The 14,030-nt window shown below is 61.4% G+C and overlaps 7 protein-coding genes across 7 annotated transcripts; 6 read left to right on the top strand and 1 right to left on the bottom strand.

Moving 5' to 3' along the window:
• Nucleotides 1-197: 197 nt before the first annotated feature.
• RHTO_04434 (2-deoxyglucose-6-phosphatase) lies at nt 198-1,448 on the top strand (the record flags this gene model as incomplete). The annotated part of the gene is made up of 7 exons (XM_016418100.1): nt 198-238; nt 334-364; nt 441-513; nt 626-856; nt 917-1,054; nt 1,114-1,294; nt 1,355-1,448. 7 exons carry the CDS (start codon nt 198-200, stop codon nt 1,446-1,448), a joined length of 789 nt encoding a protein of 262 aa, XP_016270552.1.
• A 627-nt stretch (nt 1,449-2,075) lies between these two features.
• Nucleotides 2,076-2,876, top strand: RHTO_04433 (serine threonine protein kinase; the record flags this gene model as incomplete). Its single annotated transcript, XM_016418099.1, has 2 exons — nt 2,076-2,132; nt 2,232-2,876. The coding sequence occupies 2 exons, from the start codon at nt 2,076-2,078 to the stop codon at nt 2,874-2,876; spliced, it is 702 nt and encodes a 233-aa protein (XP_016270551.1).
• Nucleotides 2,877-3,198: 322 nt separating this feature from the next.
• Nucleotides 3,199-4,804, top strand: RHTO_04432 (heme peroxidase; the record flags this gene model as incomplete). Its single annotated transcript, XM_016418098.1, has 3 exons — nt 3,199-3,624; nt 3,681-4,288; nt 4,369-4,804. 3 exons carry the CDS (start codon nt 3,199-3,201, stop codon nt 4,802-4,804), a joined length of 1,470 nt encoding a protein of 489 aa, XP_016270550.1.
• A 427-nt stretch (nt 4,805-5,231) lies between these two features.
• RHTO_04431 (protein of histidine phosphatase superfamily, clade-2) lies at nt 5,232-6,848 on the top strand (the record flags this gene model as incomplete). The annotated part of the gene is made up of 4 exons (XM_016418097.1): nt 5,232-5,239; nt 5,294-6,029; nt 6,085-6,186; nt 6,243-6,848. The coding sequence occupies 4 exons, from the start codon at nt 5,232-5,234 to the stop codon at nt 6,846-6,848; spliced, it is 1,452 nt and encodes a 483-aa protein (XP_016270549.1).
• Nucleotides 6,849-7,035: 187 nt separating this feature from the next.
• On the top strand, nt 7,036-9,548 carry RHTO_04430 (START-like domain protein; the record flags this gene model as incomplete). The annotated part of the gene is made up of 4 exons (XM_016418096.1): nt 7,036-7,284; nt 7,338-7,672; nt 7,729-7,824; nt 7,880-9,548. The coding sequence occupies 4 exons, from the start codon at nt 7,036-7,038 to the stop codon at nt 9,546-9,548; spliced, it is 2,349 nt and encodes a 782-aa protein (XP_016270548.1).
• Nucleotides 9,549-9,749: 201 nt separating this feature from the next.
• Nucleotides 9,750-10,672, top strand: RHTO_04429 (uncharacterized protein; the record flags this gene model as incomplete). Its single annotated transcript, XM_016418095.1, has 3 exons — nt 9,750-10,100; nt 10,234-10,317; nt 10,376-10,672. The coding sequence occupies 3 exons, from the start codon at nt 9,750-9,752 to the stop codon at nt 10,670-10,672; spliced, it is 732 nt and encodes a 243-aa protein (XP_016270547.1).
• Nucleotides 10,673-11,058: 386 nt separating this feature from the next.
• Nucleotides 11,059-13,706, bottom strand: RHTO_04428 (amino acid transmembrane transporter; the record flags this gene model as incomplete). Its single annotated transcript, XM_016418094.1, has 13 exons — nt 11,059-11,195; nt 11,296-11,406; nt 11,513-11,586; nt 11,661-11,765; nt 11,843-12,235; nt 12,371-12,443; nt 12,506-12,534; nt 12,639-12,927; nt 12,982-13,067; nt 13,128-13,226; nt 13,288-13,382; nt 13,462-13,523; nt 13,583-13,706. 13 exons carry the CDS (start codon nt 13,704-13,706, stop codon nt 11,059-11,061), a joined length of 1,677 nt encoding a protein of 558 aa, XP_016270546.1.
• Between the last annotated feature and the right edge of the window lie 324 nt (nt 13,707-14,030).

The following is a 14,030-nucleotide window of genomic DNA, read 5'->3' as shown; positions in this document are numbered from 1 at the left end:
TTCGGCTGGCACGGCAAGCACTCTGAGCAGTCTCTGCAGCCCCAGCAAGCCCTCAGCAGCCGAGCAGACCGTGTGTGGACGAAGCCAACTCGCTCGCGCTGCTCTTCATCATTTCGAACACCTCGAAGTCGCTCAACCTCCGCTTGCGGGCTCATAGACGCGTTCAGACTCTCGCTAGAATACCTTAGACCACAGCCATGCCCGTCGAAATCACCGTCAAGGGCCTCCTCTTCGACATGTGCGCGCGACTCGTCTCACGTTCGGAGGCTTCGGGTCGCCTCGCCGTCCCTCTTGACGGCAGCTGACATTCTGCACCGCATTTTCGACGCACAGGGACGGCACCCTAGTCGACTCGACACCTGCCGTGCGTCCAATCTCCCTCCCTAGCCCACTTCCACCTGAAGGATGCTGACACTTCCTGGCGTCGTTCGGATGCACAGGTGGAGAAGACGATGGGCGACTGGTGCCACGAGCAGGGCATCGAGCCGTCCGAGTTCTTCCAGCATTCGCACGGTGCGTTTCCGTTCCTTCTGGTATTTCTCCCTTGGCTCCCTTCTCCAATCCGCTAGCACCCGCTGCGCTTCTTGAAGTACGTGCACTCACACGGCTTCCTGTTCTCCTGCAGGCGTCCGAACCCAGGACAACATCAAGCGATTCCAGCGCGTCCCCGTCCCCGGCACCTCGCTCTCGGAAGAAGAGCTCGTCAACTCGGTCAACAAGCTCGAGTGGCTCATCGCCGAGAACGGCCGGCTAATGCACGAGGCTGGAGGAAAGGGAATTGAGCGGCTGCCGGGCGCGAAGGAGTTGCTTGATGCGTTGCGGGCCGGCGGAGCGCGATGGGGCATCTGCACGAGTGGTGAGCCATGCAGCCTCCTCCGTTCTCTGCTTGCGACGGTCGCTGAACTCTTGATTGCAGCTACTCGCACCTACGCATCTTCGGCGCTCAAGACGGGCGAGATCGGCGCAGAACCTCCCGCGCTGCCTTTCCTCGTCACCGCAAACGATGTCACGCACGGCAAGCCTCACCCTGAGCCGTACTTGAAGGGCTTGGACGGTGCGTCATGCCGCCCTTGCCGCCCCGCAGCAGCTCAGGTTAACAGCTCTCGACCGCAGAGCTCCGACAACTTCCTGGCGCCGCCTTCGAGCCTTCCGACATCCTCGTCGTCGAGGATGCGCCTTCAGGGCTCAAGTCTGGCTTGGCGGCAGGCTGCAAGACACTTGGTGTCGCGACGGGCCAGCCGCTCGAGCGTTTCCGGACGTTCGAGGCAACGGTTAAGACGATGGACTTGACGAGGTACGCTTTCCACGCCGTCCTGCTCTGCCGTCAGAGTCGCTGACTGTTGCCATATCACAGGGTGGAGGTCGTGAGCGCCAGCCCCGACGCTGTCACGCTGAGGATCATGACGCTCGAGGAGGAAGAGTCGGAAAAGACCAATGGGACCGCCTAATCTTTGCGCCTGTTCCGCAACCTGATAGACGTTATCCTGCATACTATACGTGAACAGTGTCCAAGTCTCTATCTCGCGAGTCGTGAGCTTGCCAGCAGCCTTTCCGCCTCTCCCTCGACCTCCTCACTCTCCCGCTCAGCCCTTTCACCCTGCTTGGCAACCGCTGCACGGATCCGATTTAAACTGCCTACGGAACGCCAGCTGACCTCTTTGGCTGTCCTGGTCGAGCGGATCCGTCTCCCCTTCATCAGTCAACGCACCCCGTTCACTTGCTCCCTAGCAGCGAGCATGCTCTCCGATCTCCTGAGCGTGCTGTCTCCCCCTCTCGAGGCGTTGTTGTCGCTCGTGCTACCCTCCACTATAGCATCGCAGCGGTCGTTGCCCTTCACAGCGCCGCCATCAAGGTCTCCTTCTCCTTTGCCTTCTCGCCGCCACTCGCCGCCGCCTCCTGACGACGCCCATTCCGGCGAAGACCATCTTCCCATCCACCCCGACCAGCTACTACCGGTCCCGGGCGCAAGTTGTCCCTTCCCCCTTCCGCAACCATCGTACGCTCGGAGGAATGGCGAGTTACTGCAGGGCTTCTTGGGTAACGGTGTCTGGAAAGTCGACTACCAGGGCAACAGAATGATCCTCAAAGGTGGACCGAATATCACCAAGTCAGAAGCTGAGACGACGGAGTTTGTACGAGCGCGAACGACGATACCTGTTCCAAAGGCGCGTCTCCCGCTCAGTCGCGCCGTAAAGCTCGGCCGACCTGCTCACACGCCTCCTTCGCAACAGGTGTACGGCGTTGTACAGGATGGCGACTCGACGTTCATCTTCTTCGAGTATATCGAGGGCACGCCGCTGAACCACCTCTTCGACGAGCCCGACCCGGCCTTCGTCGACTCGATCTGCCAGCAGCTCAGCCAGATGCTCGACGAGTTGCACGCGCTCGCGGCGCCGCCAGGTACCGCCATCGGCAGCCTCGACGGCAATACTTTTGCCCTCTCTCCTCGTCAGGACAACACGGCTTTGCGCGAAATCGGACTACCGACAACCTCAGCCGCTCTTATCGACTACCTTCATTCGCGCTACCTCACCTGCGAGAACCCCACCGAACAAGCCTGGCGCGAGGTAGAGGCGCACCTCGATATATCCGCCCCGCTCGTCTTCATCCACGGCGACATCCACGAAGCGAACATCCTCATCGTGACTGGGCAAGACGGCTGCTCGAGGATTGTCGGTCTCCTTGACTGGGAAATGGCCGGGTATTACCCCGAGTGGATGGAGTATCCCGCCGTGGAGCGCAGAGCCGATGCCTGCACAATGGCGACCGCCTTGATGAAGACTGTCTGCGGACGCGCGACAGGCTTTTCTGACGACACGGTCGACTACGAGTGGATTGCGGATATGCGCGGGGCGCTCTCTTCCTTTGAATTTTGAACCGGCACTTTGGAACGCTCCACGTCGCTCTGTGATACTTCATTTCCCTGCCGAATCCCGAGGATTCATGCGCAATTGCAGGCGGTTCATCACAGACGTACTAAGGTTACTCGAGTGCGGACGAGTGCGGACGAACGATGGCTTCCAAGCCTCCCTTCTCCCTCTTACCCGCTGTGCACACTGCTCGACTCGGCTGCGAATGGCCGGAAGCGATTGCTTTGCACAACGGCGCTGCCACCGCTCCCCTTAGCCTTTGCACGGTGACGTCCCCTCATCGTCTTCATCAGTCGGACCACATTCCTCTTCCTCCTTCACCGCGACCATGCTGTCCGAAGTCCTGGGCGTCCTGCCATGGCTGGCAAAGATAGTTTTCTTGCACAGCGATACATCGCCGCTACCGGCGTCCGCCTCCTTCGCGCCTTCTTCCCCGATACGATCCCGCACTCAGTCGCCGCCGCCTGCAGACGACAGCCACGCTCCCAGGGAGCTTCACTCCGAAGTCGACCAATGCCCCGTCCCGCCTCATGAGCTGCTGCCCATCCCGGGAGCGAGCTGCCACTTCCCACTTCCGCGACCTTCTTACGTTCGCCTTGCGGGTGAGGTGCTGCAGGAGTCGATGGGGGACACTGTCTGGAAGATCCGATATGCTGGGACCAGTATGGTTGTCAAAGGCGGACCAGGTATCACCAAGTCGGAAGCCGAGATGACGGTGTTCGTTCGAGCGAAGACCACGATACCGGTTCCGCAGGCGAGTCCTTAGAACGCCTGCGCTGCGAACATTCGCTGATGAACTCTCGTCAGCAGGTCTACGGCGTTGTGCGCGAAGGCGTCGCAACCTACATCTATCTCGAGTATATCGAAGGCGAGGCGCTCCACTGGGCGGCGCCGAAATTGGGCTCGGATGGCCTTTCGACGATCTCTGCGCAACTGCGGCGCATGCTTGATGAACTGCACTCGCTCGTCGCGCCCGAAGGAGCCGCTATGGGCAGTCTCGACGGCAGCAACCTTTTCGCCTTCAGATGCCGCGAAGACAACGCGAAAGTCCGCCAACTCGGGGCAACGGCTTCGACGAGCGCTTTGATCGACAACTATCTTCGCCCGCGCTACCTTTGCAAACAAGGCAACACCCCGGAAGGGTGGGCTACTATCGACGCGCATCTCGACCGATCCGCCCCGCTCGTCTTCATCCACGGCGACATCCACGCCGCGAACATCCTAGTATCGGAGAACGAGGGAAAACCGGAAATAGTCGCCATCATCGACTGGGAGTGCGCAGGCTTCTACCCGGAGTGGGTGGAGTACAGGGCGCCCGCTCGAAGGGCTGAAAGCGGCAAGTCGTTGACGGCTACCACGGTGATGATGGCTGTCTGCGGGCCCGCTGTCGGCTTTTCGAAACGCGCGCGCGACTACGAGTGGATTAAGGAGCTCAGGCGTACCTTCTGAGATGTCACAACGGTTCGACCATCCTCGACGTCTTCGCGGTCATTGACAGGACGGGCGTGGTCGCGGCGAGGAACACCTGGCAAGTCGCGTCGCTCATCGAGTCCCGCCGCACGCTCGGCCTCAAGGAGTACACGGACTTCACCGGGTGGAACCCGGACAAGGACACCGCCGAGACCGCTTGCCGCATCTACAAGCATGTCGACAACCTCGAGCTCTACCCGGTCTTGATGGCGGAGCAGCCGAAGCCTTCGCAGGAGGGATCCGGTCTCGCTCCGGGCTACACCATCTCGCACGCCATCCTCTCGGACGCCGCCGCCCTCGTCCGCGGCGACCGCTTCGGGGCTGGATTGTACGAAGCTCTAGCCGGAAGGAGAGAGGAAATGAGGATGAGACTTGCTCGCTTGCGTTCAGCGGGAACGCACCCAGGTCCATTCGACGCCGAGTTCATCCGTAAAAGGTTGCAATCGAGGAAAGTTGGGCCGTAGTGCTACGAAACTGCGCTCTCGTCTTGCCAGAGTGTCCTGCGGGCTCGAAGGAAGCGCTGCGACTCGGACGACAGCGCTCGGTGGAGAAGGCCGTCTCGCTCTTCATTCCGAAGTCTCCCTCTTCTGCTGCTGTGCTGCCACGATGGTCTTGCTAGAGGCTGGACTGCTGCTATCCGCCTCACTGGCCGCTGCCTCGCCCGTTGGAACCGGCTCCCAGGTCGTCTTGGCGAACCCGCCATCGAGTACGCTCCATCTCAGCCGACAGCGCCTCGCAGGCTTCGCTATGGAGCTCAACTGACGCGAATCCATTCCCACAGGCTTCTCTGGCCTGCCCAAGATCCCTCGTGCGCTCCTTCTCAGCACTCGCATGACGTCGTTCGCTGATCTCCTTTGTCCGGCAGATGGACCGTTCAACCCGCTGGACCACATGAGCGGGTGCGATCAGCCCCTCTACGACTTGCGAGAAAGCAGCTGACCCGAGCGCAACAGCATCGCGCCGTACCACGACGCTCCCTATGCCGACATCCGCCCTCCTCCCACTTGCGCCGTCACCGCAGCGGCATTCCTCATGCGACACTCGTCCATCTACGCCAATGACGATGAATTCGATGACTACATGGAGCCGTTCATCGAGCGCGTCAAGAAGGCGCAGAAGAAGGGCGTCTCGATCCCCTCGAACTCGCCTCTCGCTTTCCTCGCGCACTGGAAGAGCCTCATCAACGACGACAACCTCGAGAAGATCACACCTCCTGGCAAGGAGGACGCGGAAGAGTTTGGGAAACGGTTCAGGAAGTTGTACGGCAAGCTGTTGCCGCCGGCGGATTTGGGCAAGGAGAAGAAGTCGAAGGACAAGAAGGGGAAGAAGGGGCACAAGAAGCCGCCGTTCAAAGTCTGGTCGGCGTCCTCAAGCCGTGACGTCGAGACGAGCAAGGCCTGGGTCCGCGGAGCGTTCCCGTCGTGGCAGGAGGGACACGAGGGCGAGGGCGACGGAGACGTCGTCCAGCTCGTCCGCGTCGACAACAAGAATGCGAGCTGGGCCGACTCGCTCACGCCGCACAAGATCTGTGACCGCTTCACGAAGGAGACGGGAAAGCCCAAGGCGCAAGAATGGCTTGAGGTCTACGGTCCGCCAGCTCTTGAGCGCTTGAACGGCTTTGCGCCTGGTTTCGACTTCCAGCTGGAGGACGTGATCGCGATGCAGATGATGTGCGGATACGAGACTGTGGTGCGTGCGCCCCCTCCTTCGGCACCTTGCCTCGCTGACAGGCGATCCGTCGCAGATCTCCAAGTCCCGCTCCTCGCCGTTCTGCTCGACTGAGCTCTTCACGCCGGACGACTTCCGGAGCTTTGGCTACTGGAACGATCTGCTGTACCACTATATGGTACGCCGAGCAGTTTCTTGACGCTCGCAGGAAGTCTGACGGGTTCCGTCGTGCAGGTCGGGTACGGCACCGACGTCAGCCCTTACCTCGGCGCGCAGTGGCTCAATGTCTCGGCGCACAACCTCCTCTCCGCCTACGGCCCGCCTCACCCGCACCCGAACGTCTCGACTACCGGCGCGAAACTTCCGGCACCTGAACTCCCGCCTGACGCGACCCACACCCAGCTTCTCTTCCCCTACTTCACCCACCGAGAAGAGCCTCCCGTCGCTCTCGTCGCCCTCGGCTTGTGGAATACTTCGACGGAGGAGCTGCCGACCGATCGCATGCCGAAGGACCGGATATGGAAGACGTCGCACCTCCTTCCGTTCCTCGGTCACGTCGCCATCGAACGCTTGAGCTGCGATGCACAAGACGAGCTCGCCGCATCGCCTCGAAGCTGGACGTCCCGCTTCGCAGACGCCTTCCACCTCTCGCGAGGGGACGAGGACAAGCCGCTCAAGGAGGAGTTTATTCGGGTCCTCGTCAACGGCGCACCGCAGCAAATCGAGTGCAACGACGGACCAGGCGGGACGTGCAAGATGGATGACTTTGCCAAGTTCGTTGCGCGGCGGATGGAGCTGTTTGGAGACTTCAAGGGGGCGTGCAAGAAGGAGGACGAGTAGAATGCCGCCGCATAGACACTCTCAGTGCACTGTATCGCATTCCACGGCTAGGACCGTCAAAGGAAACGCTTCAGCAGTTGTGAGAGCGAGGAGAAGAGTGAACTCCGCAGGTTGACATCTTGCCTCCCGGGCAACCTCGCTGAATCGCTTTCGTACTGCCTGCTCCAGCTTAGAACTACTTTGTTGTATGCTTGCGACGCCGCCCATCCACGCCCCGCTCGAGCAGCCCGTCTACCCTCCTCCTCGCGCGTCCATCTCAAACAGCCCTGCCCTTCTCCACGGCGCCTCGCTAGGCCAACCGGCGTCTCGTACACCTCAAACCGAGCTTCATCGCCATGCCAAGGCTGCGCGGGAGGCGCTCGATCGTGTGAAACGGCTTGCAGACCAGGTGGACGGGCCCACCTCAGGTGGGGAAGGGAGTGAGGGGGGACAAGGCGTGCGTTGCTGGCTACCACCTCGACTGCAGCAGAAACTAATTCCATTGTGCAGTGCATCATCGCGAACCTCGAAGCGCACGGATGGGAGTTCCAGACCACGACGAGCGAGGTCCGCATCTTTCACGGCCGAGCGCAGGACGTGCTGGGCACGAACGGCGCGCCAGTATCCACAGCCGCGCCTCAAGAGCAGCTCAGGCAGAGCGGCACGTTCGGGACGCCCGGAGACAGTCGCTTGAACCTCTCTCGAAGGTCCTCGCGCTTCGACGGCTCGACTGGCCAGCGCCTGTCAACGGGACCTGCGAGTCGAGGGCTGAGGGCAGACGAAGCGCTCCCGTTCTTCCGAGGCGAAGGCTGGATTGAGGGGAGTTGGCGGCGAGAGGACGTTATGTTCGTCTGATTCTCCCATCAAAGCGCGAACTACCCGCTTATCTTCTTTCTTGCAGCGCTACCATCGCCTCTCTCGGTGCACGAGCGGTGTGGGACCCTCGGCTCGACAGCGCGAAGAGTCAGGTGATCCAGCACCTGAGCGAGACCGACTCGTCTGTCTGGCGTCCTCCTCAATCAGCAACTCTCCGCTGACTCTCATGCTTGCAGTCTCGCCCACCTGACCATCAAGAGCAACCTTGTATCGAGCCGCGACGCCTGCATCGTCACGACTTGGGCCGAGGATGATCGACCGGGGAAACGCAGTAATACCTCCTACATCGCCAGCACCTCAGTCGAAGATCCGCTCATCCCACGGACCGGCACTCGTACGACCATTCACATCAACGCTTTCGCTCTCCGTTCGCTCCCTCAAGCACCCGACTTCGAACCCTGTCCTCCTCCTCCTTCCGAGATTCCCTCGCCGCCGCCACGACCAGCACACCGGCGCACGCGATCAATAGCGCCTCTCAGCAGTAGCGCTCTCCTCGGTACAATCCCGCTCCCGCCTCTCCCGTCCTTTGCCAGCGACGATGCCTCCTCCCCTCCTCAGCGACCACAGCTGCTCGGATCCGCAACCCACATTGGCGCTCTCACAGCTGCACAGCTTCACCCAGTGCCTCCACCTCTCGTACACGCCATCTCAAACTACACCTCTGCGACTGGCTCGACAGAAGGTCCTGCTTTCTACCCGCCCTTCATCCAAGACAGCGAGCGCACCCGCGGACCTGCACCAAAGCGCGGTTCCGTCATGCGGCCGCACTTCCAAGGCCCAGGACTCGCCGTCTCAATGGTCGTCCATGCCTCTCCCGGATACAACCTGCCGCAGACGACTGTCAATCAGCTCTCCCTGCACCTCCCGCTTTCGATCGCCTCCATCGGCCGCTTCCTCGCGACGCACGGCTTCGCACCGCATATCGTTCGCTCGTGCGGCCGGATACACGTCCGTGAGGAGGACTTTGACGCGCAGGCGGGCAGGTACCGCGTCATCTTCACCGTCGCGGATGACTCGCGAGACGATGGGCACGAGGCGAGAGTGCGCTTCTTCGGCGGGACGTTCGGCAAGGGCAGGTTCAGCCTCGAGGTGGAGAACGTTGACCCGGATGCCTGGCGGCTCGACTTTGACGCCCCGCCGCCTGAGTCTGGACGGGATCGTCTGGACCAGCAGAGGACGTCGGAAGAGATCGGAGCGAATGGTTCTGGTTTGTGGCGGAGCGTGCTCCGAGTTGCGACAAAGGCGGCTGGCGAAGACGGAGAAGCGAAGCAAGGGCGAAGGGGTTCGGCGACATCCTTGCTCTCGCCGATTGAACGGGACGACTCTGAGATGCAAGACCCCGCACTCGCGCCTGGGGCGCTCGGTGGCTGCACTCTCGTTATCCCGTCTTCCGCCACACGACCGCACCTCCCTGTCATCGTCAGCATCACTCGCACGACTTCCGAAGCGACCGGTCTGCCGCTCGTCAAGATGCGCGGCATGTCGACCGCCTTGGCGCAGGCCGCCCAAGTTGCCCTCGACGACCACTACTCGCTTTGCACGAGCGTGGAGGAGCTGCTCGAATACGGTCAGGAAGGTAGTGAGGAGCGCGCCGAGGTCTGCCTTCGCGGCGCTCGCTCGGTCTTACGGGAGCTCGAGGTGGCTCGCGAGCGAGAAGCGGCGAAGGCGGCGGCAGCGGCAGCGGCAGCGGCGTTCGCAGCCGGCAGACGGCGACGCTCTTCTTCCGCCGGCTCGACCCGCCCGTCCCTCTCGATTTTCACCAACAGTCTCTTCCAGTCTCGCGTACGACCTGTCGCCAGCCCCATCTCTCCAGCGACCAAGGTTCCGCCTCCAGCCGTTCCCTGACCGCAATGCACCCGTTCGCGACCAAGTCACACTGCCAACAACCTCCTAACTTGGCTCGACGCTCTGTTCGCTCTCTTTGTCTGCGCTTCGTCCTTCTGACAGGCATCGCCTCGATCACGCGGTCAGCCCGACCGAACAGGAGCCTCGCTTCGCGCGCTCTCGCCGACCTCGTCCGCCCCTCTCTCCTTCCTGCTTCTCCCCATGGATCGTGCTATTTACGCAGCTGCCCCTCGAGGGCCTACCAAGCATCCGCCGCATCGCTCAGATGACCATGTACGCGACCCGTCGTCCCCAACTCCCACCGATCCGTTCGATACCTTGCCTCGCCCGTCACCTCCCGCCTCCTTCTTCGCCTACACCGCCCGTCCCTATCCCGCTGCCACGCTCGAGGCCGATCGAAGTGCTCGACCTCGTCGACAGCGACTCGGAGACGGAGGACTCGACCTCTGCGACCCGTTCGGGACGTCCTTCGTCCACCTCCTCCCCGTCCGTCGCGCACAGTACAGCGTCTCGACCCAGCAAGCAGTCTACGCAGCGAAGTTCGCTCTCTACGTGCGTGGCTCGCCCTTCCTTCACCTCATTCCTGTGCTGACCTCGTTCGCTCCTGTCGACAGCCAGGTGCGCCGGCTTGTCCGGCCGACCTCCGATCCTCGTGATGTCCCCGCTGACCTTCAGTCTCGTGCAGAGGCTCCAGGCTGGCTACGTTGCTGCGCCACTTTCCCAGGAATGCGTCAAGAACGACTTTTTGCAGGCTTCCGAGGATAACGCGGTGAGTTGCCTCGCGCCCTGCCTCCGAATCTTCGGCACTAACGCAGCCCCTCGCCCAGAACAAGGGCAGCAAGAACAATTTCAAGAAGCGGTCGACTGCCTCGCTCACGCCGAAGATCCGCCGTCCTCCCTTGTACCGCTCGCCTGTCCGCCGCCCTTGCGCTCTCCCGTCCCACGCTCATCAGCAGCCGTATCCGACACGAGCTGCACCGCCCTCGCATGACGCTGTATCAGCCGCCAGCTGCGGAGTCCGTCCTTCACTCGCCGTCCTTCGCCGCAGGTCCGACCAGCAGGCCTGCTCGACCTCGCTTCCGACCCCGCCTCTCTCCTACTTCTCCACCCAGTCTTACGTCTGACTTGCGCTCTCTCTCATGTCTCCCTTGACCCATCACCCCGCCCACACTTGTCTGTCCGCCTCAGTCTGCTCCACCCATACCCGTCACTTATCTCGTCTGCTGTATCGTCGGTCCGTGCCTCTCCCCCCGTTCTACCCTTCACGCACATATTGCGCTCTCCTATCGATGTACCCCTCTCACGACTTTTCCTTCCCGCGCTCGCTTTCTCTGCTGTCGTTCCCTCTCCCTCGTTTTGTAGATTCTGTCCGTCCTGCAAGACCCAGCTCATCACACACGACTCAAACAGATCCTTTGCACACGTCATGATCGTCACGAGGCTCCGAGAAACCGATACAGACTCCAAACAACGGAAGAGAAGGACGGACACCCTGATTCGCACAACCCGCTCACTTGGTCAACACCTGCTGGACCTTTGTACCGCCCGCCAGGTCCGCCTCGCTCTTCCCGCCTCCGACGACGCCTTTGTCTTCGGTCAAGGCTGGCTCGAACTTGAGTGCTGCGTCGGTGACGGAGTTGAGCGCCTCTGCGGGATCGGGGGCGGTCAAGTCAGCTCGCGTTGTTGACTTTGAGAGTGTGGACGAATGCAACGGATGCAAACGGAGGAGGAAGAGAGCGAGACGTACCCTGTCGAGGACCGTGGAACCAGTGCCGGGCCCAGCCGAACCACGAAATTATGATGTAGAGGAAGACGATGCCGACGGCGACTGGGGCGTAGTTGAGCGTTTGCGAGTTGACTGGGAGTCGATTAGAATGTGTGAGGACGAGTGATCAGCGATTCGCTGAATGGGGAGACGAAGGACGATTTGGGTGGAAGGTAAAAAGCGAAGGGAGGCGACGGACCAGGGCTGATAGTCGGCAGGCAGAAGACGACGGTGATAAAGATGACGTAGCCAGTCGCGATGATTGCACAAGGCCTGCAAGCGAAAGGATGAGCAAGCGAAGCGTTTCGAGGCGAAGAGGACGAGGAAGCGCAGAAACCGAAACTGACCTCGAGAAAGCGCCGAGGTGGAACGGCCCACGGATTGCACGGCAGCGGTGCTGGTCGAAAGCGAGTCCGATAGCGATCGGGAGGACGTAGGAGATGTATAAGCCGCTGGAAGGAGGGGAATTGGGAAGGTCAGCTCGGGATCGTCCATAGTCGCGCCGTACAAGCCCAGAGACCGTACGTACATCGTGGCGATGGATGTCACTGCCACATACGCGACTGTCGAGCCCAATGACGGTAGCGCGAGGCAGAAGGCGAGGAGTACGGCGAGCCAGACAGTCCTCACGGGCACCTGCGTCCGCTTATCGACATGGTCGAACCAGCCGAACAGGGCGCGGTCGCGACTGAAAGCGTAGAACATGCGCGAGTTGGAAGTGACGGAGAATGTGCCGCAAAGGGTGATGCAACAGATAATTATCGCCGCAGCGGCCGTGCCTCCGTTCTGGCCGAATACGTCGACGAAGATCTGGAGGACCGGCTGGCCGGTTGCTGGGACGACGGTGCTGTCGTAGCCTTGCATCGAGAAGAGGAGCGAGACGAGGTAGAAGAAGCCGAAGACTGTCGAGACGCCGACGGACCTGCGAACATTGGGTGTTCCGAGAGTCAGTAGCGGCTCCCATGAGCCGGCGCACGGTCGTCGGGGCACATCCGACAGGGGAAGCAAGCAGAGTCACGGAGTAAAGACGGAACGAAGGCGCGAAATCGACACGCACATGATGACACCGATAGGGGCCGCACGGCCAGCGTCCTTCGTCTCCTCCGCCATGTGCGCGCTGGCGTCGAAGCCTACGATTCCGCCAGAAGCGGTTCAGCTGAGTAAAACATGAGAAGAAAGGCCAGTGACGAACCAGTGATTGTGAATTGCGCGAGGAGGATACTGTCGAGCCAAGGGAGTCAGCGAATCAGCCCATGGCCTGTGCAACAGCATCTTGGAAGCCTGTGCAGTCCTCGAGAGTCGCAAGGAAGGAACGAAGAACGCACCCAGTCAAGGCGACATACGCCGGGCTCGCCCTCTCTCCCCACCCCGACTCGTCATGATACGTCGCAAACACCTCCCTCGCCGTCTGATGCGTCGGAGCCTTCGCAAGCAACGCCACGCAGATGGAGAACACTCCGACCGAGTGAATCAAGATCGAGAAGCGGTTGAGGTGGCCGAGGAAACGGATCCCGACGGTGTTTACTAGACCGGCGAAGATCAGGAGGGCGGCGTGGATGCCGATTACACGTGGGGCGGTGATGACAAAGCCGCGGAGGGCGGCGACGGTTGCGACTGCGGAAGGAAAAGGTCAGGTTCCGGCTGTAAAGGAGCGAAGAGAGGACCCACTGAACGTCGCGTTGCCGAAGACGATGGCGGTCGTCACGCCTGCTTGACCGAGAAAGTTGAACCAGCCGGTGCAGTAGGCGGCGAACCTGGACCCGTTTCAAGATGAGCGGAAAAGATGTGGTATCGCGGGAGAGGAAGCAACGCACGGCGACCACCTCTCGCGCGCCAGTACTGAGCTCCAGGCGTAGGGTCCAGCAGCCGACGGAATAGCCGATACGACCTCCGCCATCGACAACGCGACGAACCTGCGCACGAGATAAGCGGTCACGGGCTTGTCCTGGCTTCACAAGCGCGAAGAGGACATACATGGTCATTGCCGAGACGCAGATCCATCCGATAGACATGACTCCAGGTCCGCCGTTCGTCAGGCCCAGCGAGAAGGAGGTCGTGATGCCGGTACACTGCGAGGGAGGAGCGGGAGGAGGAGGAGGAGGAGGGTTAAATCACTTTGTCGCGGCAGGATTGAAGGGCGGGACTCACGATTGAGATGATGGAGAAGGATATACCGAAGCTCTCGAGCGCAGACCATCCACGCGTGAGCTCTGCGGCGTCCTTCAAGATCAGCGAGACGAACGAGACCCTCCAAGGCAGCTGAACGCACCCTGCTCGTATCCAAGCTGCGCAAGCCTATCCGCATCGTCTACGTATCCGTGTGGATGCTGCTGGGCTTCTGCAGTCGAGGGCGAGAGGTGTTTCGCGAGTGAGGGCGGCGAAGAAGGATCCATGATCTCGCGGGTGTCGTTTCCGTCCGTCCGAAAGCGCGGCGATAGGGTGGGTCTCTAGCCTGAGTCCAGTCCGCGAGTGTCCAGTCTTGTGCAGGGTGTGCAGCGTCGTAGCAGGTGAGGAGGGCTTATCGAGGTGTCGAGCGGGGGACAAGCAGCGGAGCAATCGAGGCGGCTGGCCCCACACCAAAGAGTAGCCGCCCAGTCTGGATGAGTACGGCGTTGCAGAGTCGCGTCTGTAGAGGTTTCGAGCAGAGAGCGAGGGCGAGAGGAGGTCGAGGACAACGAGAGGAGCGACCTTCGCAGGCGCAGCGTGGAGAGGAGGCC

This window comes from Rhodotorula toruloides, assembly GCF_000320785.1.
Source record: "Rhodotorula toruloides NP11 unplaced genomic scaffold Scaffold28, whole genome shotgun sequence".
Taxonomy (NCBI): Eukaryota; Fungi; Basidiomycota; class Microbotryomycetes; order Sporidiobolales; family Sporidiobolaceae; genus Rhodotorula; species Rhodotorula toruloides.
The sequence above is the reverse complement of the archived record's forward strand: the minus strand, read 5'-3'. Positions and strand labels throughout refer to the sequence as shown.